Genomic DNA, 25,332 nt, shown 5'->3' on the forward strand with positions numbered 1-25,332 from the left:
CCCTGAAGGATTAATATTAGACTTAGTTACTTTTATGAATATTTAACTGTTGACTTGTTTTTTTTGTATATCTTTGGCATGGGGCAGATTTATCTGTTTGAACTGCCTCCGTCTCTTAAAATTTTAGTACAGAGGAGATGAAATCTTCCCTGGAGCTTGACTTGTTTCAAATACAATTAGGATGGCAAGCCAAGTCAGTGTAAAACTAATTATTTAGTGGAATAACCCAATTTCTTTTAGTTGAAAACTATCATCTTTTGAAGTAAATCTGAAAAAGAGGAAAACTGATCGGAATAGTTGAACAATTTTTTTCTTTTTCAAAGAAATCAATGCTCTCGTGAGACAAGCAAACAAAGCCATGTCAGCCATCTCAGCTGTCCTTAGGAGGAGACTAAAACACTCCCCCCACGAGTGCTTTAGAAATTTGCTTTTTAATGCTTGGGAACTAGATGATTAGTGGTCTAGAGAATCCTCTATCAATTTTCATCCAAAGTATCCCCTTTTGTATGCAATGAACTTGAGGGAAAGGAGTCCCGGAAAGGGATTATGCTCCGTAAGAATAAAAATAATAAATATTCTCATTGTTGCTTTTCTTTCCCCTTCAAGTAGTGGAAGTGGGTAGAGATTAAAATTAGATTCCAAAAATATTGCCTTCAGTGCAGAAAGATTTTTATGAGCTTTAGTTTCTGGTGTGCAAGAATGAGCTTTATAAATCAGCAGCTGATTTCCCTACTGAGAAACTCGAAGGCTAAGAGCAGAGACAAAGAAAAGGCCTTGCTGTGGCACCAGCAGGAAGTACTGGTACAGATAGCCTGATAACATGGCAGTGGTTTAATGAACTAGCAGCTAGAAGGGAAGAAAGAAATGGGAGAAAAAAAAAAGGGGACTTGGAGACAGATTCAGGATTTCCATGCGCAAGTCCTGCAGCGTTCAACTTAACGCTACAACCCTGTGCGTTTACTTTTCTGATCTTCAGATCAGTTAAGGCAGTCAGTCCTCAGTCAATCTAACTTTTTTAGTGTTACCTGCACAGTAGCTGTCTAACAATCTTTAAGCTTCCCGGTTTTGGGTTTTATACCACCGCCCAAGGAGCCACCTATGCTACAGGAGACTGCTCCACATGCCCAAACTAGTCAAATCACATCTCTTCAATTAAAGGAAAAGCCAGAAAATAGCCTTTGAGTTTTTATTTTTGTTTTTAGTCACTGGGAGCTGCCTGCCTGCTTTTTCCATCTCGCAGTGATCAGCAAATTAGTATGTCCACCAGGACATACTAATTTTTTTTATAGGTATTCACCTTTAAAACAGCAGTAGAGCCAGCAAGAGACTGATCTGTGAAAAGACACAGGTAACGAGTCTACTGGTCTTTGAGGAAAGCAGTCTTCCAGCTGGAAGAGTGCAGTTAAGATTACAAGACTACATAAATGGGGCGTATTGTAGATAGTGGATGTTTGGATGAGATTAGTAGGGAGTTTGTGTCCCAGCCCAGCTCTTGAGAAAACTAACCAAGAAATCGCTTTCTAAATTATTTCAAAACGAGACAGTTCCAAAACAAGGGATTATGCAATGCCATCTGTTGGCGTCTGTGAAAATTCAAATGGAAAATGTGGTTGTCTTGGTGGTGGTCCAGCAGAAAGAGTTTCACAGTCTCTACTACAGCTCCTGGAGCAGCAAATTAACAGGAAGGGCAGCTCTGATGACAGAAACTTTTCTTCAGCATTTTGAGAAATGAGTCATGGGATCTGGGTGGCTCGTAGCAGAGCAGTCTCAGGTGTAGTAAAGCTAAGACTGGAGCCCAGGAGCTCTCCCCTCTATTTACAAGCAGGAGACACCTGGGATGGCTGGATTCAGCGTGGAGCTTTCTGCACGTACAACGTTATGGATCTTGTCAGATAATTGCGAGGCTCATCTTACTGGGCGAGTGTGTATGGAGATGAGTTTTGAAGACTTGCAACAATTTTTTTCTGGGTTTCCTTTGTTCTAGTCTGTATTTTGTAGTTTTGGCCAGCACCTATGCATTGTCAGTATCTGTACGGAAGAACAGACTGAGAGAACGTTGTGGTTCCTGCTAAAATACCTGTTCCTTTTGTTGGGAAGCTATTTTTCTTTCTTGCTTATTATTACGCATGAGAGAAACTTGCATGCTGGCAGTATGGCTGCTTAATTTGCTTTGGATCGTCTTGCATTTAGCCTGTTTGAAGGTTTGAGAGTGAACAATAGAAATAGTTGTGATAAATTGTCAGGCTCTTCCAAAGATTCAGAAGTTCTGGAGTTACTGCCAATGACAGATGGTTTGTCCTTGCTCATCACTTGTCTTCTTGACAGCATTTTTCTGCTCTCTGCAAAATATCCCTTGGTGTGTAGTTGAATTCTTTAGAAGAAGAAAATTATTTTCTGCTCCAGCCCTTCTCTTGCTCAGCAGTTCAATAGCACCCATGTTTGACTAAGTGGAACACCTTCCTCGTGAAGGAGACGTTTGATTTATTTTAATAGAGTGTTAGGAAAACTGCTGGAGTTTGACATGAACACATTTCTAAAGTTGCAAAGATGATAAGAATGATCTTTTATGTCTATGCTGTGGATTTTCCTGACTGTGTATGAATGGCACTGAATAATCTAAGGGCCGTATGCTTTGCTGCAGGATTTACGCAACTAATGTCACAATGTTTCCCAATTTTCCAGTGTGAACACTCAGTCTGAGCAGGGGTTGAGTAGATAGAGAGAGATTCTTTTTTCAGTCTTTCCATGATTTCATGAAGTCTTACTTCAGAACTGGCCTGCTAACATACTGCATTGATTCTTACTACTGGAGAGTCATGTGCTATGGCAGTACAAATTAACTAACACTGCCTATAGATGAAAGATCCTGAATGGCAGAAAACTCATTCGTTGAAGTCCTTGGTTGCACTGGCCACACTTTGCCTGTTCTCTGGCACAGATTTATTTAGGTGAGACTGAAATGCGTGAGCTGCTTTGGGCATTTGAGCGCAACAGCACAGCTCCCCCGTTCATACTGGAGTCCGTCCGCTTATGAATGCTCCTGCACAGCGAAGGCACTCCATGACCCAGAAAAAACGCCACCTCAACAGCACAAAATCCTTTATTTATTATTGTTGCTTTTGTTGTGAACATCAGGAAGGCAGCCAGACAGTTTCAGATATTTACCTTTTCAGTAAATATAGTCTGAGCTCTGCAACACTTGGTAGAGAACTACTAAGTTTCTGCTACTTCTGCTGCTAGTATGATCCATCCCAGTTAAGCTAGTAAAATGTAAAATGAAGCACAGAAGAAGACATCTTGGGTTAGACCAAAGGTTGCCTCAGTATCTTGTCTCCAAAAGTGGCCATAACCTGAGGGAAGAGAAAGGGGAGGATAAGCATATACGATACTGTCTTCTAATAGTCTCCCAGCTACCAACTGTCTTTAGCTTAGAGGGCTTGCTGAACTGAATATATTTTTATGGGTGTAGTAACCCTCAGTTGAATTCTTGAATGGTTTCCCCTAGAGGAAAGGAGAAAACAAAATTTGTCAAATACGTGCATAATTTTCTTTGTTTTGCGAAGGGTTAGCTGTCCTCCATTCAATAGTTGTGTAGAATTTGGTCTTCAGCCCTCATTATGAACACACGCTACAGGTTTTCCTCAGCTTTAGCTTAAATGTGAGCTGCATAAACAATATGATCACCTGCCTTCTGTCTCATATGGAAATTTCCAATCTGTCTCTTCCCTTTCCCAAGGGTGCAGCACTGCTTCCTGTCACCAAGCCAGCAGGATGGGCAGAGGAGTGCAAAACCTGCACTGTACTCAGATGCGTGGGGTTTGGAAACCCCTAACTCATACATGCCTCCCATCAAATTGCATTACTGTTTTCAAGTTACAGCCTCTCAGTTTTCTTGTTCTTTACTGCCCCTGCGCCTTTGCAAGCAGCGTGTTGCATATTCATTATTCCTGGCAGGGAAGCTAAGTTCATGCCAGCTCGCTAGGTATGCATGCAGATGTTAATTTAAACCAGAAAAAGATCACCACTCAGTGGATATATGTTTTAACTTTCTGAATGTATTAGCCATAAAAACCTTCTAAACAACTTCATTGCATACTTCCATGGAGGCTATATTGCGTATACTTTTAGGTGAGGATCAACTTTAGCAGAACCAGCAATTCTCTCTTATTTTTCACTGTAATTTTGTTTGCTTTCACCCTTCCTTGGTGAAGATAGAGTGGCTCTTTAAGTAAACAAAACTGCAAACTCAGTAGCGAGACGAGGGCATTGTGGAACTTTGTGTCACAATTGTAGAGGCATGCCTTGTCCAAGTAATGACTGTTTTACTGACATAATTGGATCTCAATTGTGCTGCTGTGGCTTTAGAGTTTTTTTTTTTTTAACTGAATTAATTAAATTAGGAACTTGTAAACTTGTGCTTAATAATTGCTGATCAAGTGAATCTTATGACTGCGTCAGATTATGCATGTGACTACTGGTAGCATTTGGAGAAAATGTAGGTCTGAACAACCTCTTTCTTCGAGTTTCAGAATAGGAGGAAGGGCACATATAGTATTGGATGTATTTGTTTTCTGTAAAACAGTGACTGTGCCTGTGCATTCTTCCTCTACACTGGAAAACTGAACCATAATAATTGGAAAAATATTGAAAGGTTATCACTAGAGATAATATAGAGCCCTGCAGTTTGTACAGGCAATCAGAATATACCCTGCCTACCTTTAAAGACAATTAAATAGACGCTATAGGCAATGGGTGGGAATTCAGGGGTATTCAGAAGTGAGGGACTCAGCAGTTCAGCAGATCCGGCAGGTCTTGATCCTGCTGCAATCAGAAGATATTTTGTCAGTGATTCAGGGGAGTTAGGGTGTCATCAAGTAAGACTGAATGGCCTAAGGACAAAAAGATGGCTCTGAAACTCCAAACTAATGCTGGTTTTATAAACCTAGTTTGTGTGTTAATCTGTTTTCACTCACTCACTCACACACACACACACACACACACACACACACACACACACACACACACACACACACACACACACAGCAACATTCTCACTGCATCATCAGTCTTAATTTTTTAAGCAACCACTATCAATAGTAGAACAAGCTTTGGGTGGGTAGGCTAAGGAAAATGCCAAAAGTCAGCTTCTGACAGACTGAAAGGGAAAAGTGTATTCTTAAATCATGGACTGTTCATAGCTCATCTAAACTTAGAATATTTTAGTGTGAGTCTCTCTGAGTACGTTACAAATTCATCTTAATTTGACACAATCTTTTTGAAAATGGCCTTAATATTAAGTGGGTTCATGGATGCGTAAACTTTAATGGATAAAACATGATCTTTCTGCTCAACAGTTTCATCTCTAACTGAAAAACAGGTACGTTTTGTCTTATTATTTGCAAGTTGCAAATAAATCTATCGTGGGTAGGCCGAGCTGTTTGAAAGAATAAGACTGACTAGTGAGACTAGACGTAGATCCAGCAAGCCTCTCCAGAGTCTGGCTTAAGTGGTCTGTGACAAGTTTGTAATAAAAAGAGTGACACCTAAAGTCCTTACTTTGTTGAAAAGGCCTCATCTAGTTGAAATTTGAGAAACTAGGCAAAGTAGATACGCAGACCCAAATATTTATAAAGAAACAAAATGAACTCAACCAATATTTTTAATGGAAGAAAAAGTGCTTTCAAATCAAATGAGCCAAACCTTCAGGCACAGAGAAGGGATCAATCCCGCCTTCACTGTGTTAATAAATAAATTTTAAAAATAGTGAATTTTCATTTTGTAGAGGATTCCTTCCTTTTGAAGTTTGGGCTCGTTGCCGTTATGAAGCAGATCAAGAACATAGGAGTCCTCTGTGGAACGAAGTTATCGTCGTTCCCCGAACGCTCCTGGGAGCCTTGTCCCTGAGGGCGTCCCTCTGGCAGGCTCTCAGGTGTGGGAACATGGGAGGGCTTGATCTTGAACAGCGTACCTTCCTGGAAGGATGTCCCCGGAGCCAGAGGCTTGGAGGGACAAGGCTGCCAGGAACCAGACAAGAAATCAGCCAAAAAACCAGCATGTTTTCAAACCTGCTTTTTTGGAAATTCTGCTTGCTTCCCAATAGAGTTTTAGGTAGATTGACTAGCAGAACTGTTTCCATTTCATTCAAGTGATGATCTTTCTTCTTTCCTTATGGCAAATTTAAATGGTATTACTTACGCTGCAAATGGCATAAACTTTCTGTGCCTGGGAACTTTATACGGAGTAAAAGCACCTTTGAGATTGTTGCTTTTCTGTCCATTGTTAACCTTTCTCTGTTCCTTGAAGTGTCTGTCTTCTAACTGGTTTGATATGAGATACCTGATTAGGATGACAGCGTTCCCCTCCAAGCTTCCTGGCAGGGCGTGTTATGATGCCTTGCATCATTGACTTGCACAGTTTTTATGCTGCTGCATTATAGGTATGGTGTAGGTGCCTACTGTGGAGAATGCAAGAAAATGTCAAAGCAACATGGCAAAATATTATACTGTTGTCACAAAAGAGAAGAGGTAATGAGTGTAAATTCAAAGGGAGCACCCTGATTCCTACTGCTAGTCATATTGAAATTTTCCAGGAGTCCATTAGTAGCTACAGCTTTCATTTCCACTAATTTCTTATTGGCACTCTGAGAATTTCTAGGAAGAAGTTAGTTCATATACTGCTGCTCTGTTGGTTTTTTTTTTTTTTTTTGGTAATCTCTTTAGACAAGAATTTCTACTCTTGCCTGTCATTACAGCAAATAAATACTGACCCCACTTCTGATGCCTCTGAGTTAAAAAATGAAGGTTATCAGTACGGGGTCTTTTACTGATGTTAAGATTTGTAGCCAGTTAAAGTGGTCTCCTTTGGACATGGGACTATATAAATTGCCGTTGTCCCTGGCAACTGCTGTTTATGCCGGTCATCATTAAAAGCCAAGCATATCTGCTGTGCAGTGGTCCAAACAATAACAGACCATCTATTTGGATGTTATAATGCTGAGCGTTTGAAGCTTTGTTCCAATTTTTGTCTTTTGTTTTTCTGAGATTCAACACAGTCCAAAGTTTCTACTGGTTTTGAATTGTGCACTGGGGTAAAAGTGGTGATCGTGTAAACAAAGTTTCCTTGGATTAACTTGATTTTAAAACCATTGCAGTGTCGATGCTAATTCAATTTAATTGGTAGCAAGAACTGTCAAAGTATCCAGCCATTTCTGCAGTTTGCTCCTGGCTTCCCTCCTCTGTCAATGACTTCCCTTTTGGCTAACAAAAGCAGACCAGTTGTATTTTTTTCCCCTCTTTGTTTCCACCACAAAGGTGAATCACTGCAAAAGTGTACAAGTCTCAAGAAGGGAAAAGGTTGACTGAAAGCTGTGTTGGGAAGTACTTTTTCAGTCCAGCACAGAGGCAGCTGCTGGAATGATTTTCAGCAAAGGAAAGAAGAGGAGGCGTGGGAGGAGGATTAGAGGGCCTATACGAGAGGAGCTAGGACATGCCATCATTCATCATCCCAGTGACATGCCTCTTTCTCAGGAGAACCTTTTCCTCCCAACTCTTGCATTTATATTAGTACCATTTTTTTTCCCCCTCCTCTCAGTTCACAGGCGTCCAGGGCAGGTGAACACTGGTGAGGCCTCTGAGGCTGGAGCTACAGACATCTGACAAGAGTTACTTGATATTCATTTTCTGCCTTCCTCTCTACTGCTCCATCTCAGCATGCAGTATTAAGGCAAAAATGATTTCATTTGCTCCTCAGTTAACTGAAACATACTCTCTTCTGCAATGCCGGCAATGAAATGTATTTTCCAAGTTTAATTAACAAGTCAAACAATAACACAAATGCTCCTGCAGTATTTTGCTAAAGGTTCTCTATTCTCAGCTGAATAGCAAAGGTCTTACAGAGCATGTGCTTCGTTTTTTTGTCATTTGCAGAGAGCATCCGTTTAATATTTTTTGGCTTTCATAAGCAAGCTGACTGATAGCTGGTTTGTTCTCTGTTTCAGGTCGTGGAGACTAATTTGGTTGCTTTTGACTGTCACTGGATCATTATAAATGAGGTAACTGTCGAGCAAACATTTTTGTGAACGATGAATCCTGTTTTCAGGCGTACTGACAATTTTCATGCTGATCTTGACTTTGCCAACAGGAAGCGGTAGCTACAACAAAGTTCAGGCATGCTGGGAGGGTTGATGTTGGTTAATAAAAACAGAATGACAAGTTCTTGGACTTTGTTGTTTTGTCTTGCCTATTTTAAACAGAAGTCCTTGTATGAATAAATGAAAAATAAATGAAAAATACTTCCCTACTGAGTATCTTTAGCCTTCGCTTTTAACTTGAGTTGACTGTTTTAAGAACTTTTTCTCAGTGAAGTGCTTGTGTTCCATTTATATTTTAATGTTTGTTCTTAAAAAATATCTTTCTTCCCCCTTTAAGAATCCCACTAGAATTCAATCATGGTTGACACCCAAACCCATCGATAGCTGTAGGAGGCTTTTTGATGGAGTTCTGGGTCAGGTCATATATGAATGTTCATAAAGGGAAAATTGGAAGAATGTTAAATTGAGAGCCTATTTTTAAACTGTGAAATAGGTTCTTCCATGAACACTCGTCGACTAAAATATGACAAGTCAATAAGCGAAGTGGCTTTGCGTATAAAACATTGAGCAATGCAGTTCTTAACTTGGCTGCATTCAATTTTTTCTTTTGTTTTATGAAAAGTGATTGAGGTTCAGAATGGCTGAACTCACTGGAGAGATAACTGTCCCCTGATGTAGGTATTGTGTCTTATCCTGAGACTATAGAGAAGATAAAGAATTGCTTGGAGAAACTGCAAATTCCAGACCTACTCTCTGGCTTTACTGTGCACTTCTATTTGCTTACTTATTTACTAGATCTTCATTTGTACAGTATGCTATAGTGAAGCAATTGGATTCAAAGTAATTTCTTCAAGTTTATATTTTGCTAACCTAGTTGCCCTAAGATCATGCTTTGGCCTACTCTTTCCAAACTAGTGGATTCCCAACCTATTTTTAGACAATTTTCAGTGGAGAAAATTATACCTTGCAAAGTGCTGCATCGGCAACTCAAGGTCAGCAGAAAATAATAATTTGGGGTTCTGCAGTGTTCTTGACCAGCGCTTCAGCACTGAGTGGAGTGGGTCTCACTGACTGAAAGCCTAGCTCTAAGCTATAGAAGGTCACGTGAACTACCCATGGATGTGTGCATTTTATATTTTGTCATACTAAACTAGAAATCACTTGAAGTGATGGGAGCGTTGAAGTACAGTGTTCATTTCTTACTCTTCTGAGTTAATAGTTTTTTTCTTTTTTAATAGTTAACCAAATCTAAATCAATAGAAGTCAATCATTAACCTCAATATGAATAGATGAGACCAAGTTCCTGCATGGAGCCCAGATATTGGTTTGCCTTTTAAGTGAAAGATCTTGCTACAGGTTTTTCATTTTGGTCAACTTTAAATGAATTTGAACTGGAAAGCTCAAAAGAAGATACTTACTTTTAACTGTGTTAGCTCTACCCCCAAAAAAGCAAAATAAAACCAGAGGTTCCAATCTGAGTGTTTATGTTTTCTGTATGCTCGAGAATCTTTGTTTTCAGAAATTAGTGTCTCTGTGGAACAAATTTTGCTTTCTGAGCGTTATAGCTTGCAGGATGTGGCAAATTAAACTAGTGCAGTTGAAGTGGTTACCACTCCAAATTGCCTTCTCTGCTCCAAAACTCTTCCTTTAGGCTACTGCCCCCACAGCTAGGATAGCTCCAGTGGTGTACACAGAGACATGTGCATCCTGTGTTTTATAGCCTTTTATATGAAATTGGTGACGGCTGAAATTAAGTTCATTTTCACAAGCTATGATGTGAACAGTAGCCATTAAAAACTTCTCTGTATCCCATTAAGTCGTTCCTCCTGGCAGCTTCTGAGAACGCAAGCGTATTTAGTGCTGGAGAAGTAACCTCTTTTCAGCCATCTCAGTTTAATGTGCTTCTGGACCTAAATTCGTAAGTTCCTAAGGTTACACCTAAGTGATTTGCTACCAGCTCTGTCTGTTTTAAAAAGCTAATAATATCAATATTTTGGGCAAACAAACATCAGATTAGGAATAAATAAGATTTGTAGATAACTATATGGAAGGAGTCATGTTGTGCCCTATTTTTCCTTTGGTTCATATCACTATGTTAAAATTATAGCAGGGATGTAAGTATTTCCTGAATGAGGAATGTTGCATAATATTCTTTATTCATTGCAACATTTTACCAGTTCAGTAGTAAGATCACAATAACTCTGCTTGGGCTGTGCAGGATTTGGAAATGGAGTGATTTGCAGGACCCTTGCTGTGCAGTGTTATAATATCTATCTTCACATCCAAAGCCAGACGGTTTGATATGGTTTTCCATTAACTGTTGATGACCATCATACTTGCATGGGACTGAAACGATCTGAGAGCTCTGCCCATTTTTCTGCAGTTGCTTATACAATTCGTCTGTAGTGAACCTGGACACATGTGATTGCTGTGCTTGTTTTAAGTAAATTAGGCTGTCAAATAACAGTTTTAAGTAAGTAACACTGCTTTTCTGGCCTTCTAATTTGAGAATTTATTGCAATGAAAATGCATTGTTTTGCAAAGACCACCCCTAATTCAAATAATCCCTTGCAAAGAGATAGCAAAATAAACTGGAGTTGTATCCTTTTGGCACAGTGATGGAAAAGGGAAGACAACACATTTACTGAGTATAATAATGTGAAAGGAAATACCACCTTCAGTTTCATGATTATGAATCTACTTAGGTTTGTAAGCTAGCATCTGTTATTTTAATTGCTTGCTTTAAATGCTATAATGCCTGGGAAGAGTTACTTAATTTTTATTGTCCCATTCACTGACATTTCAGGTAATACAGCAAATTTGCTTCAGGGCTGTGCATCATAATGAAATGCCTGTATGGAATGGGGTGGGGGGAAGGGGCTTGTTCCTATAAAATGAAAGGATTCATAATTTGCTAAAACATCTTATTAGTCCTTTGTAGGTAATACAGATCTCTTCTGCCTGATCTTTGCATTCAGACACTCTGCAAATAAATGTTCCTATTTCTTCAGGGCCTTAAAGTGCATGGCATAATTCTTTATTTAAAATTTGCAAGAGTCATAGATTTAAATTTAGTGATGATCAAATATGGATCAACAAAATGTGAGAATGGATTTCTCTCTCCCTCTCTCTCTCGCCCTCTCTGTCTCCCACTTGCCTCCTCTTGCTCTCTGTCTCTCTGCTTTCTTCTTTTCCTCCGCACAACAATAACTGCAATCTCAAACAGCCCAGGATAGTAAGATTACGTTTCTTTATGACCCTTAGATCACAAGTGTGCGTCAAACTTAGATTTTATTTAGTGGAACAGAGGAAGAGACACTTGTATGCTTTTCATCAGTTTTATTTCTTTGCTCTTTTTCAATGAAAGAAATGTCCTTTTCTTTTTTAAATCCGTATCTGTCTTAAGCGTTTAGCTTTGTTAAAACGTTCAGGGTCATCTTGTTCCGCCCAAGGCTGTCACCAGTTCTCTATTGCTATTGTTTACTCAAGGACAGCCTAAAATGCTTTCCACCACCTACATGTACCATAATGAGAAGAAAATACTAGTGGCACTGTGCAAAGGACTAGTTGGATTTCCTCTGCTATAATGTGCACAATTGTGACCGGCTGTATTAGAATAAAATTGGAACAGATGCCCAGTAAAGCTGATTTGTATGAAAAGAGACTGAAAAGTTTGGCTTGGTTAGCTGCTGAAAGGGGGTATGCTTTCTGTTTGTAAATACATACGGTATGTGAATAAATGCATCGTCGTCAAGGGCTGGATCCCTTGCCAGAGGTATGAGAGCCTGGAATGGAAAAACTCCTTTAAGGAGAGTAATGGGCAAAACAGAACAAGACAAAAACAAGCAACAAAAAAAACCAAATGCCTTTAAAGATTGCTTTATGAAGAAGATCCAGTGACACATTTGCCCATCATAGCACAGGAGCGGACTTGGAAGACCCACAAGGCTACGTTCAAAGCCTGTACTCTGAAGTCCTGCTTTCAGAGGAACACACGTTTTTCCTAGCAAAGGACTGGTCCTCAACGCATGCATTTAGCTTGTTCCAATTTGTTTAGGCCCAGTGCACTGCACAGGAAGAGGAGCATGGTGCACGACTGCACATGAAACTTGGGCAGCGACTTCAGCTAGGTCAGGTCCCAAGATCATAACTCAATTTTAGGAGCTCGCACAATTCTCCATTTTAATGTGGATGATTGGTGACTAGTAATGTTAGGAGTTCATTTGAACCCTTATATTTTCGAATGATGACAGCAGATCAAGCGTGAAATGCTGCCCTCTTTGGTATACCTGCCTTGTCAGGTAGACTAATAAGCTGCCAGCTGAGTTGTTTCTGGCAGACAGGGAAAGCTGATGGACAGAGGGGCTCTGCACCTGGGGCTGCTTCAGCCCTGCTTTCTTCCAAATTCTTGTGGATTTTTTCCCCTGTGGTGAATACCAAATCACCAAGTTGCTTATCTTAAAAAAATTAGATTGAACGGAATGACGACATATAGTAGGTCTCCAGTATATTGGCTGGCTTCCCCCTGGAGTCTGTGCCTAATGTGTAGAGTTGATCCTCTTCAGTTCCCTTTTTCTAATTCATCTCTGAACAATTATTCATTTAAAATCACAGTCCTTTCCTTATTTACTTGCCTACTAAGATGAAACAGAGATCTAATTGTATCCTTGTTCCAAGTGGAATAGGGACAGCAACCCCTCATTTTAACCCCCAGATCAAACAAGTAAGGTTTGGAACTGTATATTGAACTTCTAATTAAACTCGAATTAAAAAAAAAAAAAAAAACACTAAATGTATACAGGTGCCAGATCAATTTCAGTTCAACTTGGCCTACTTCGTAATTTTTTTTTTTCTTTTACATTTGGTGCTTGTATAATGGATCATCTGCCATCCTTATATCGTTATTCTGTATCCTCCTTTGAAGTGCAAATGCAAATTGTTTTCTCTCATATAATAGTTACTTTATATAGTTTTCTTAAGTCTGATCCAAAATTCAAGAATGAGAGATGATATTGGAGAGTCATTATATAAAAAGCTCTTCGCTCAGTCAGTGCCAAATATTAAAGCGTGACAGAGAAATGTATAACAAATTACTAAAGTTGAGTTTGTGTTTGCATGGTATTGCTTTGTAGTTAACTTGAAATCTGAATTTGTGGTATAATCAGTGCGAGTCTTAGCATTTAAAATAATAGTTGTCATTAATCTATTGATATCTATACCTCCTTGGTTCCATAGGTAAATCTCATTGATGTTTTGATTCTATTAGTTTCCAGATGATCTATAAACATAGGTTGTGGTAACCTAAAGGTTAAAATGAGAACTTTCTAATCAAAATTCACGAAAATGCTGAATGCAGGAAAAAAAAGATTTAGAGAGAGAGAAGATAAATGTTTGAGCAGCTAAAAGTCAAATTATCTTCTAAAATTATATTTAGGAACGTAATATGGCCATGTAGGTATCATTTTTTACATTATTAAAAGCAATCTAATAGCCTCTCTGTTACAGCTTGGGCAAAATGTATAATGAAAACCACATGAACTTTTTGTAAGCACTCTAAGAAAGGGTATAGTTTAAAATCAAGATAAGTTTCTTGAACTCTCCTTTCTGATTATATTGAAGGTATTAAAAAATATCTATTTATACATTTTGCTAAAACGGCGGTTTCTTTCTTACCTTATAGCTAGTGAAATGATACAGACTAAATGAAAAGACAGAATCTTAAGCTGAGAGAAACCATTATCTATGGTACATTAAGGATTAATCGACCAGAAATGCAAGATATTACACTGGACACAGCTGATGCCATGTGTTATTTTTGTTTGCAGAAAAATCTATATTTCATAAAGAACATTAACAACAGATGAATTCAACAGCTATGACATTCTGAGAAGAGGAATAGGATGGTTTTACTGTAGTCAGGAGAGTTGAAGTTAACAGTCACAAGTCACACGTTCACCTTCAGAACTTTAAAGGAAGTAAATGAGTAGCAGTATGTCCAAACCAGTGACTTCAAAATAATTTCTCTGAAGAATATTAACTGAAGCACCACAAAAGCCAGAATTGCTGAGATACTTGTTCTTCATGTTTAAAAAATCACCTTTTCAAAAAGCTTGATGGTCTCTTCACAAGGAAGAGTTTGCAATTTGAGGTCAAATCTAGCTCCTTAGGTCTCCTAAGTTCTTAGTTATAGGTATAGATCAGGCAGCGAGAGACCAAAATAAATAAATAAATAAAGGGAACTTTTAGTTACAGACACAGCAGTGCACACGTGCTATGTCTTTTCAAAAATGAGAAGCTGAAAATACACAAATGAGAATCAGGAATATTCAGTAAGCGTTGGTTGAATGCGGGAGTGTTTTAAACGCAGGCTGCTCATGGAAGCTCTTCTAGCGCTCCCTTCTTGAGGAAAATGGCCACAAGTTTAGTTGTCTAGAATGTTTTGGGGCGCTAAGAGTATTCATCCGCTTACCTAATTAAGACAGATTTTGAACAAACAGTTCAGTATGATGGAAAAGATATTCTAGTTATATAGACTGAGAGGTTTTGTAGATTATTTCTCTTGCCTTGCAGGAAAATAGGCAGACACAGAACTACCTTGAAAAAGTGCCAGCTAAACCTGTTTGAGTCCTCAGAAGAAGTTCATGTTTATCTAAAGTTCAAGCTTTTATGCAAAGGTTGGAGTCAGTGGCTACTGCTTGTGAGCCCATGCTCTTCCCCATCTAAATTGAGGGTCACCTCTTTCAATGCTGTGAAATGCCGTGTTGCCTGCCAAGCTGCCGGTATTTATACTAAACATTTTTTTTCTGATTTCTTTAAACTGCCTTAAAAATTAATCTTTGGAGCTTACTGTTTTACTTATTAATGTATTTAGTTATTTTTTCTTTAAAGTGTTTGTCCGTAGAGCTGAGTGTTCAGCTGTAAGCCTTAATAGGTAGCCTATGGAGTAAAAGGTTGGTTTTAAATTAGAGCTTGCTATAAAAAGGAGCACGCACACACCTAGAATAGTCTAATGCATTTTTCGTTGCCCTCTTGGTAAATGATGTTCGCTAACTTGTACATTGTTTATAGGTTCTTGATATTCTGTTTCCAGGAAATGAGCACTTGAGGCCTGAATAATTGTCTGTACTTTCACAGCTCCTAACTAATGCTGCACTTAGAAATATGCCATGCTATGACTTCCTACTGATTTACACATTATCCGCCAAGAATGCTGTGAAAGACTTTTAAGTAAAAGATCAAAGATAAAAGGAGAGGGAGAGAAAAATCCAAATGAAACAGCTAAGCCCAGTCAAGTCTGTGAGGATTCTGCAATGTTTGGGCACAGTATACATAAAACCCTTCGGATTATTGTCGGCATAGTAGCCCAGTCATTTTAATGAGCATGCGTATGTTCTCTTGGAGGCTACGACAGAGCTGAGCAATAGCTGTGTAGCAATCGCATATCTCTTGGTCCTCTCGGTGTATTTTTCATTTATAACACTTCTGCATTTTGACTTTTCTGCATATTCTCTCCCTTTTTCTTACAGGAAATAAATGATGCAGATGTGCAGGAGCTGGTGAGAAGGTCAATTGGAAGGTTAACAATTATTCGACAGACGTTTCCAGTCCCCCAAAACATAAGTCAGCGCTGTTTCCGTGGCAACCACAGAATATCTTCATCCCTGTGTGATCCAAAGGACCCTTTCTCCCAGAGCATGGAGGTAGTTTACATACCAGGATATTCTCACCTGCGAACTGTCTTTCTAGATGAGTTCAAGGTTTTTCTTTAGAGGCCTAGTGTAATTTAATGTTTATTTTTCATATCTTCTCCAACATGTATTTTAATGGTTCATGAAGAGGCTGGTAAAATACTTGGGCGGGGGGGTGAGAGTGGTTCTGATGGATGAGAACGGCTCTCCTATTACATAGATAGTGAGGAAACGTTGGAAAAACCCGCATGAGGTCCGAACAGTGAGGTACTAATTTTGCTGTCCTGTTAAATGTTTTTTTTTGTTATCTCCTCATGAAGAACTTCCTCCTTATAGCCAACGTCCTATGAATTGCATGCTGTGCTTCTCTAAGCCACAGATGTGTTGACAAAAGGAAAGCCATCCTCAGGAGCACTCACGTTGCTTTTTTCAAACTTCAGCATCTGAGGACCTAAATCTGCACCTGTATTCCAGAGAAGGCTTATTTTTAGGGATATTAATTACAAAAATTTCACTGACCTCATGGCACCAGCTCATAACTGTCAGTATATTGCCTCTTGTCAGCAAGATACACACACTGATATGTACAGACTTTCAAAGAGAGCAGATACTAAGATGTATTTCTATGCTATTCCTGATCTTCTATGGATAGAAATTGTTGAAACTGCTTTAGTGGGGTTTTTTTTTGGTGAAATGGACACTTTTGACATCTTGCCACATCTTTAAACTTGTTTATTTTTCTCTTTTCTTTATTCCCTTCTTTCTTGCTATCAGCTGACTAGCCTGGGTGCAGGTGGGATTTTCAAAATTAAAACAAATTCAGGAAAGGAAATAAAACAATTAAAAGTGTAATTGAGTTTTCCGGTATCTCCTGTTTCAAAAATTAAGTGAAAGCAAAATTTCATTGGAAAGACCTGTAAAGACAAAGCAAAACATGAACTAAAAGCTGAATACTCTATTTATTTTATGATTAGGTCTTATCTTCACTGTGGGAAAGTTGAATCAAACCAGATACCCTAACCAGGGCCCAGTTTTAACGATTAAACCCTAATAGCTTTACTACCGTATGAAATCAACAACAAATCATGGTCACTGTCTTCCTGGATTTACGTATCTTTTTCAAGAGCTAGTCCTTTCTCTCTTACTGTGTTGGTTAGGCTTAGTCATGGCAAAGCTATGGCAAATCAGGAATGCGAAATTAGCTCAAAATATCAATTTTACGCTGGTTCTTTGGTGTGGTCACACACGGACTTGCAGAAAGAGGACCATTTTGGCAGTGGTGCGGAAGGAGCATACCTGACTGAGCATCAAAGACAGCAGTCTTCAGGAAAACCGTGATCTTGTGATGCCAAAAGAAAGGAGGGAGTAAGAGAAAACAATGGGAGAAAAATGGGGAAGATGATGTCCTTATTTGATTCAAATGAAATGTATGTAAGGGGAAGAAAAAGCAAGAGAAGCATGGCTGGGCTTGCCATGTTTCAGGTTAGCTGTAGGAATCAGTGGCTTTTGCTAATTGCTCGCAAAGCAGCCAGCAGACAACTGTTGATGACGTGAAAAACCTTCAGCCACAGCACGCTGCGCTGTGATCCTACTAGCGCCCTTAAAATAAACAGGGCTATGTGAGGTTGCTAAATGCAGAGAATATCTCTAGGGACTATTTAGGAACTGTGAAAAATGTTTAGGTTGCACAGTGCTGTTGGGGCAATATGATCCCTAGAGGGAACTTTGTTCTTCTGTGGATATGTGTAAAAACTGAGGCTGTGATTATATGCAACCCCTAGAGATTGCAAAGAGCAGTTTTCACGAACAGTGTTACTAACCACAGCATTGTGGAAAACAGCAGTTCTGTATTAATGGGAGGCTTCATGTTTTAATTTATTTTCATTTCACCCTGACTGAACTGACTCTGAGGGGGAAAAAAAAAATTCTAGAAATCAAACCGTTTAGTAGAACAGCTTGTTTTCTACAAATTGCCGCGTTCCACTGAACATGTTAGGCCGGACCATCTGCCTTAACCTAAGCTCCTTGATCAAACTATGGCTTGGATGGCTGTCATCTTCCTATTGAAAGCTTTCATAAATGTTCAATACAACAGCATTTTGGAAGTTTAGCTTAACTGCTCTGCGCAATTGAGTTGCTGTGTTCTGCCTTTCCTCAAGAAAACTGAACTTCATTAGTAGCAGAGTGAGACAATCCTAGATAATGAAAGGAAGAAAAAGTCTGATGCAGCTTCCTCTGCGTCTTCACATGATACACAGACCTGAGAGCGCTATGAGGTTTGCTCACTGCTTCTTTGTTCTTCCCAACAATATTAAAAATTAACTTCTATTCCATTGGGAAGTTGGAACAGTTTATAAATTGAAAACCTGAATGTTTTCTTATGCTGTCGAAGTGTGAAATATTCTCTGGAAATTATAAGGGTGGATTTTTTGATTTCTAAATTACTCCCCTTAAAGGCTGAGTGAGTAATTAATATTTTTTCAGCATCTTAATTAAAACACTAGAAAAGATGTTGGTGAAGATCTATCATTGTGTCTGTAGGACTGTCCTTGTCAAAACAACCTGTGTTGCTGTGGAGGCCCTTCTTATAAAGCAAAGGAAGTTAAAAGTTGGATTAGCAGTAGTTTTACTGCCATTACCCCTTAGGCTAAAAACTCAGTCCATTTGTCAAGTTATACAGGAAATAAGCATAATTAATCCATATTAATCACTCATACTTGACCTGATTACTAAATATCTTGCTTCTGATTTCCTGAACAAAAAATAATCAAGTTAATATATCTTAATTTAGCTTTAGTTAATATTGCATCTACAGGGCGTTATTCAGTTATATATTGCTTTTTAATGCAAGTCTCCAGCAATTAGTATGAGAGACTTGGAGTAAATAGAGTATCAGTAATTGATACCAGGCAATGCATTAAATGTCCTGGGAAATTTATGTGGGGAAACGAGTAAAAGTGTACAGTAACTTTAAATTGCAGCCCTGCTCTGTATCAGGACAATTATTAATGAAGCACACTTCTGGCAATGGAAGGGAAGGGTGATTTTCAGAAGCAGAAATTAACTGTAGTGTCCTTACCATTGTATTATCAGTGATTGATTGCTGTTCATGTTAAGCTGAACTATTAGTAAAGGAATAACAATGCTTAATAATTGCTGAACTCTATACTCCTGGGCTCTGATGAAGGCCCAGCTGTATTACTCTTAGATTAGTAATTGCATCCTTCCTCATGAACTGTGACAACAGTTTTCTATTTTCTATTTTCATGATACTAAGTTATGGAAGCTACCTTGAGAGCAATGTCATTTTGTTGGGAAATGATGATTTGGCATCTATAGCCCTTCATATACCAATTTAGTCTCATTAGTGACCTTAATGTCTGTACTCTCTAGAGGCTTGCTTTTTTTTTTTTTTTCCCTCCCCTCCAGTGAAGGTTTAGGTAAAAAGAACTTGCATCACAGTGTAGTAATAATTCCTTCTCTCCTCCCAAAACAAATGTCCCTGTAGTGCTGACTTCTCCGGGAAAACGCAGGTCTGGCTGAAATGCCTGGAATTCTTGGTAGGTTTAGGGAATACATAGATAAATCAACGAATTTATTTTTCAAGAGCTGCATTAATCTGAACCCTGGTGTTCAATCCACGCTTCTAATCCTGGCATTGGCAGTGATTTCTGGCCTGTGCCCTTGCGGGAAGTAAGTTAGGTCCTGTGTTGTAGGACCGAGTTCTCTAATGAAAATATGCAGAACCACTGGAGTTGGGGGAGAAGCCTGATAAGAGTGAAGAGCAATCTTCCAGAAAAAGGAAGTGAAGGATCACTGTCATTTAAAGAAAAAGAAAAATAAGGGTCAGAAACTCTATGTGCTTTTGGTACTGACAGTATAGAGTTATTCCCTACAGCAGTAGGGAATCCCAGGAGTTTATTGGGAGCGAAAGAAGCAGACCATTAGATCTCCTTAAATAAACCTCAGGAAATTCTGGCAAGGTAGGGAGACAGATGAACTCTTCCCTGGATGCTAGTGCAGGAAGAAGTCTGTCACAAAAGCTTTCCGTGAGAATTATACAGAGCAGATTGCAGATGACATAGTCAAAGCCAGCATAAAAAATGGAATTTACATAAGAAAAGGAAAATATAAAATATAGCATATATTATAAGGAGTAATTGGGCAGGAAGAGAGGCTATTCTGTTTTTTTAAGGTGACATGTGAATTTCCTGATCAGCATTGCAGACTCTTCAGAATTATTGTGCTTCCTGGCCTCTCCCCCCTCCCAGTACTGCGGGACTTCCCCAATCTTTGGATATTTTCAAGAGGCAGAGTAAGGGCATCCTCCAAAAGCTGGCATAATTTCTTATTATAGACATCCTTCTTTTAAGGTTTTGAGTGGACCATCTGTATAGAGAAACCTTTGCATAGAGAAGTTAACATATTCCACAAATCTGGGTCTTTTGGCAAGTCTATGACTGATGGAGGAAAAAAACCCGCAGCAACCCTGCCTCAATTAGCAGAATTGTTGCCAGCTAATTTGTTTGCAGGGGCTAGAAATGCTCACAGCCCCCTTCGCAGTACAGCTGAGGAAAGCAAGTCTCCCGTGATAACTGCAGGCCCCATGGCTTCTAATGACTGATAGGTTATCTAAAAATAATATTCCCAAAGGTCCTTCTCATTTGTGAATGTCATTTGGCTTTCCAAGCAAAAGCTTGGAAAGCTTTATGAGCTGATGATTCTATTTATGATACTGTTAGCAACCTAAATGTTCCTGGCATTTCGGGACAGAACTGAATGAAAAAAGGCTGCTATTTTAAATTATTTGTTTCAGAAGCATTTGTGATTATGCACTTCTGTAGTTTTATATTGAATTGTATCTTTCACACCTGACTTCGTACTACATGCATTTAAACAATACATATATAGAAAAGGTACCAGGGTAAGTGGAATGGGCAGACAGGTTTTTTCTTTTCTGGAGTTCGACGCTCCTTTCGTTGATGCTAAAATGGATCTTCCTAACACTGTACGTGTGTAAACATGACCATATGAGACACACACGTGTATACATGCCGTAAGAGTTTGATACTGCAAGGATTTAACAGCCATTGCCAGTGACTTTGACAGGAAACACTGTCAACCTCAGAAGCAACAGGAAACTGCTCACCAGAAGAGATCCCGTCAGGTCAGATGTTGTACCAAAAGTCGCCCTGGTCAGACTCAGCTGCAAAAATCAGGAACAGACACCATGTTCTAGTGATTTGTGCTTAAATTTCGGAGGTTTTGTTTTTCGAAAGAGCAAACGTTCTTTTTATGTGCAAAGCGCTTAGACAGAATTTGATGACATCTGGATGTCTGGGGACCGAAAATTGAAAGTTCCCTACAACTTTTTAAAATTAAAAGAAAGTATCTGAGTTCATGAGCTGGGCTTTAAATCCTGGAAGAGGAGCCGTGCCCGTGACTGGACTGTCTGTGCTTCACGTGTGTAGTTTGTCATGACAAATCGATTGTAGTGTTACAGCCCCTAGCTGCTGTTTCTACCAGAGCCAAACAAATGACTTTTTGACTCTTACAGTTTCTTCTTGTTACCAGATAAGCTGTTTAATTATCAGCAGGTTGTGGGTGATGCAAAACAAATGATAAATTCTGACTGCTGACAGGAGGCCACAAATAATCTTCTAATACTCCCGTTTTAATATCTTTGCAGATTTCAAACCTGTATATATATGACACTGTCCTTTTGTTGGCAAATGCCTTTCACAAGAAGCTAGAAGACAGGAAGTGGCATAGCATGGCCAGCTTGACCTGCATCAGGAAGAATTCAAAACCCTGGCAAGGAGGACGATCCATGTTGGACACCATCAAGAAGGTACCTTTTTGCTATATTTCATCTTCTGTGCTTTGTAAATTAATTACAGTAGATGGTATTTCCTGTTGCGATCTGGACTATTCTTGCCAGTGCCAGCAGTGCCTATGCAAAGCGATAGTGTTGATGTATTTACAATTTCTGAATGAAAACGATCTTTAATTATTTTTATTTCTTTTCCATGTCATAATAAGCATATTTGAAATTAGTTAATTGAGTTCATTTGTTATCAGACTAGTAGAAATTTCAAGTACAAATAACATCACATTGAAAAAATAGCATAGATTAGGAGGTAAAGCAGGTACTTTTTTTTTCCTGAAGTAATTTATGTTATAAACAAATCATTGTTCAGTCGGTAGGACAGTATAAGAAAAAAGATTGGACAATTATAACCAGCTGACGGTCAGTTGAATATGTTGTTGCACTGCTCTCAGCATTTATACAGTGCGATGATAGAAATGAGAGCAAGAAAGCTACATTAAGTGATCTCGTCTAAAGCCTGCCATTGCAAAACTGCTCCCTATGGACTGTTTTTGTCCAGTGTTAAGCTTGGTAGATGAAGCTCTCACTACTTCCCTGTGAATATTATTTCGTACCTTAATCATGCTCGTGCCCAAGTAGTTTTTCCTCTTCTTCAGCATTTAAGGATATTTTTACAAGTTATTCCCTTTCTTTCATGATGTTTGCAGCCTCCACATACTTACAGACAGTTATCCCAGCCTTCTAGGTCAGTATTTAGTCAAAATTTACATAGCTTGATAGTTTACCCTTTTCCCCATAAATTATTCCATTCAGTCTCCTTATGTTATTGATGTCTCTCATAAAACTGCCTTCTGATTTGTCTTAATGTACTTTCTGGTAAAGTAAATTTACATTTGAAGTGCTACCAGCGTATGCACTATAAATACAAAAAGACATGATATTAAAAAAAAAAAAAGGTGCTTTATTTAAGGCTTTCATTAAAAGGACATAAAAATAATTTAAAATATAATGTTTCAAGAAGTTGCTGTTCTGAATTAACAGAAGGCAAAGGCCTTTAACTACACCTGAAATGATGCAGGCTCCTTTGAACACTGTTCATTTTTGTCTCCCATTCCTGGGACCAGTCCACATTAGCTCCAGCAGAGCAGTTCAAGACTTTCTGCAGTGACTGCCCCCAGTTTCCATTCTAACAGCTGGGAGTTATGAGACTGCAAGGGTAATCTAGGACACATTTCTTATTTTGGGGCAGGATAGGGCTTTCAGCAACTTTAAACTGTATTGTGCTTAACCTATCAGAGCAACTTCCAATGCACATCTTCCAATCCCATGTATTTTAGACTACGTTTCAGGCAAGGCTGATTCTAGGGCTTTCTTATCAGCTTGCCTTTTGTAAATGCTATTGCATACTTTTTCATTAATAAACTAAAGGCTATTCCTACTTATTTAAATCCAAGTGGAGCTGCCTGAGCTGGAAAAGTCAGAATTCCTGCTTCCACATTAGAATTAGAATTTACTTTCGGAGCTGAAGGTTTCAAGCCAGCTCTGTTCAAGCCCTGCTAGCATCTCCAAATTTAGATTTGCAGCGCTCTGCTGTGAAAAAGACTGCTGACTGTTTTTCATCGTAAATGTTTATGGGATGTTTGTGGATGTGAGACTGATCCTGTTCTCTTCAAAACACCCTTTATGCTGCCTGTTACCACTGCGTTATTGTCTTGCATCTCAGTCACAGGGTTTATTGCGCTCTTTGCCACATCATCCTAGCTAGCTTATGCAGTTCATTTCTTCCATTTCCCAGCTTCTAAAATGGTATGATTAGTAAAACAAACTCCTCCTGTGACCATTCACAGAAGAGCTGCGCAGTGTTGAAGATTAACTCGAGTAATGCTTTTCCCTGAAATGTGAAGAGAAACAGCCAACCAAGAAATATGAAAGCATTCAAGGAGGCAGGAGCAAATGAAACTTGCAGGGTTGTGGCTAACTTGAATAAAATGCCGTGGAATTTCCATGGCATGTGCAGCTCTAACCAGGCTTGCTACCTGTTGCTTTTAAGTTTCTCTGCTAGTTGAATCAGATGGCTTTGATGATAAGTCATTTTATTGTCACAAATTGAAGGATCTAAATACTCTTTACTTGTGTTATGCTGACAGAGATGAATCTCTAGACGTAACATGCTGGAATTGAAGGAATATAAGTACTCTTTATTTATATTGTGCAGACGGAGATGAATATCTAGAAGTAACATGCTGGAATTGAAAGTCAAAACTAAATCCAAAATGAAATACAGCAGAGTTTCCTGTACCTATGTGTACCATTTCCACCTCTATGCATAAGGGCTAAATATTCAGGCTGAGTGCTGGAACTGTGGAAGAAAGAGGAATCCTGCTTCAGTTCAGAGGTCTGATTTCCCTTTGAATTCACTAAAGCCCTTCCATAGAGGAACTTCAGAGTCAGTTTTGTATTTTTGAAAAGAAAAAGGTGACATTGATGAGGAACATCTGATGAGATGTCAGAAGAACAAGAATGTTAAAAAATAACATGAGGAAAAATAAAAAACACTACAGCTCTCTTTTGGAGAATCCTGCCATTTTCCATGTTTGGCTTTTTCTGTTCAACATCTTTCCTCTTGGGTCATCTTGGAACATCCACTAAAGCCAACTGAAATAAAAAGCATTTCTCAAAAACATGTTAGTTTTGTTTACTTTTCATTTTGGAAGATAACAGGAACAAGTTGTGACCATATTATATTTAAATAGTTGAGGAACAAAACAATCTGCATTTTCATTTTGAAATAGATACCGTTTTGAAAAAGGAACTTTATTATGGGATAGAAGAAGATATTAAATACCTTTGGAAAAAGAGCTTCCACCCTCTGCACAAGTTCAACTGTACCTTCATAAGAACCAGTATCCTATAGTAGAATTACAGTCTTGTCCCAAGTTTTGCCCCTCATGTCAGTGTAGATTAATGTATCGTGGCTGAGAACGGTTGTGGTGGGGAAACTGTTAAGGAAGAAATGCCTAATTTCAGCAGCCTTCATTAGAAAAGGGCTGCGCTCCTCACAGCAGCAAAGCAGAGGTGATGTTTCCATCTACAGCTGCTTACGGCTGGGCTCTTCTGCATTCTTGCAGCTAAGAAAGCAGAAAAAAATAATTCTAGCAGAAGCTTTTTTAGAAGAAAATCGGTCTTCTAGACCCAGAGATCAAGAAGTGGGACTATCTGGCAGTATTTTAGCTGCAGGTGAAATCTAGCTTTGATTTCTGGAGGGAAAAATAGCAAAAGAGGTGGGAAATTTCTAAAAGCTACACACAGAAGAAGGTAAGAGAACAGGGCTGTGCATGTTCTCCCTGCAACACTTTTTGTTAAAAACAGCAGAACTCTAGCAGTAAATAAACTATTTTTTTAGTGTAATTAATGAGCTACAATGGCAGAGCAGGACATGAGGGGGGATTAGAGTTTCAAACATTTCTTGAAATAACAAAATAGCTAAATGAATCATCCCCTAACTGTCCTTTGTTTTTTTTTTTTCCATTGTTGCACATTTGCTTCCTAGGTCGTCATTTTTACAAAAAACTCCAGAAGTTGTTTTTTGGTATGAGTTCAGCTGATTTGACAAGGCCTAAAAATCATTCTAAGCCCAGTAATTTTAATGAAATATTAATATCAGTTTCTGTCCATTCCAGAACTGAATAATTAAATACATTAGGAAATACAGTCATACTAATGAA

The 25,332-nt window shown here is 38.8% G+C and overlaps 1 protein-coding gene across 4 annotated transcripts in view; it reads left to right on the forward strand.

Annotated features, from left to right (window-relative positions):
* Positions 1–25,332, forward strand: part of GRID2 (glutamate ionotropic receptor delta type subunit 2) — a 718,520-nt gene that overhangs the window by 481,471 nt on the left and 211,717 nt on the right. For all 4 annotated transcript variants that reach the window (XR_011140833.1, XM_009674498.2, XM_068941563.1 and 1 more), the window contains exons 5-7: positions 7,997–8,050; positions 15,616–15,789; positions 21,467–21,628. Coding sequence is in view for 3 of the 4 variants with exons in the window: in XM_009674498.2 (XP_009672793.2) it covers positions 7,997–8,050; positions 15,616–15,789; positions 21,467–21,628 (390 nt within the window). In the remaining variant the exon portion in view is untranslated. The remainder of the gene's footprint in view (positions 1–7,996; positions 8,051–15,615; positions 15,790–21,466; positions 21,629–25,332) is intronic.

Source organism: Struthio camelus, chromosome 4 (genome assembly GCF_040807025.1).
Source record: "Struthio camelus isolate bStrCam1 chromosome 4, bStrCam1.hap1, whole genome shotgun sequence".
Lineage (NCBI taxonomy): Eukaryota > Metazoa > Chordata > Aves > Struthioniformes > Struthionidae > Struthio > Struthio camelus.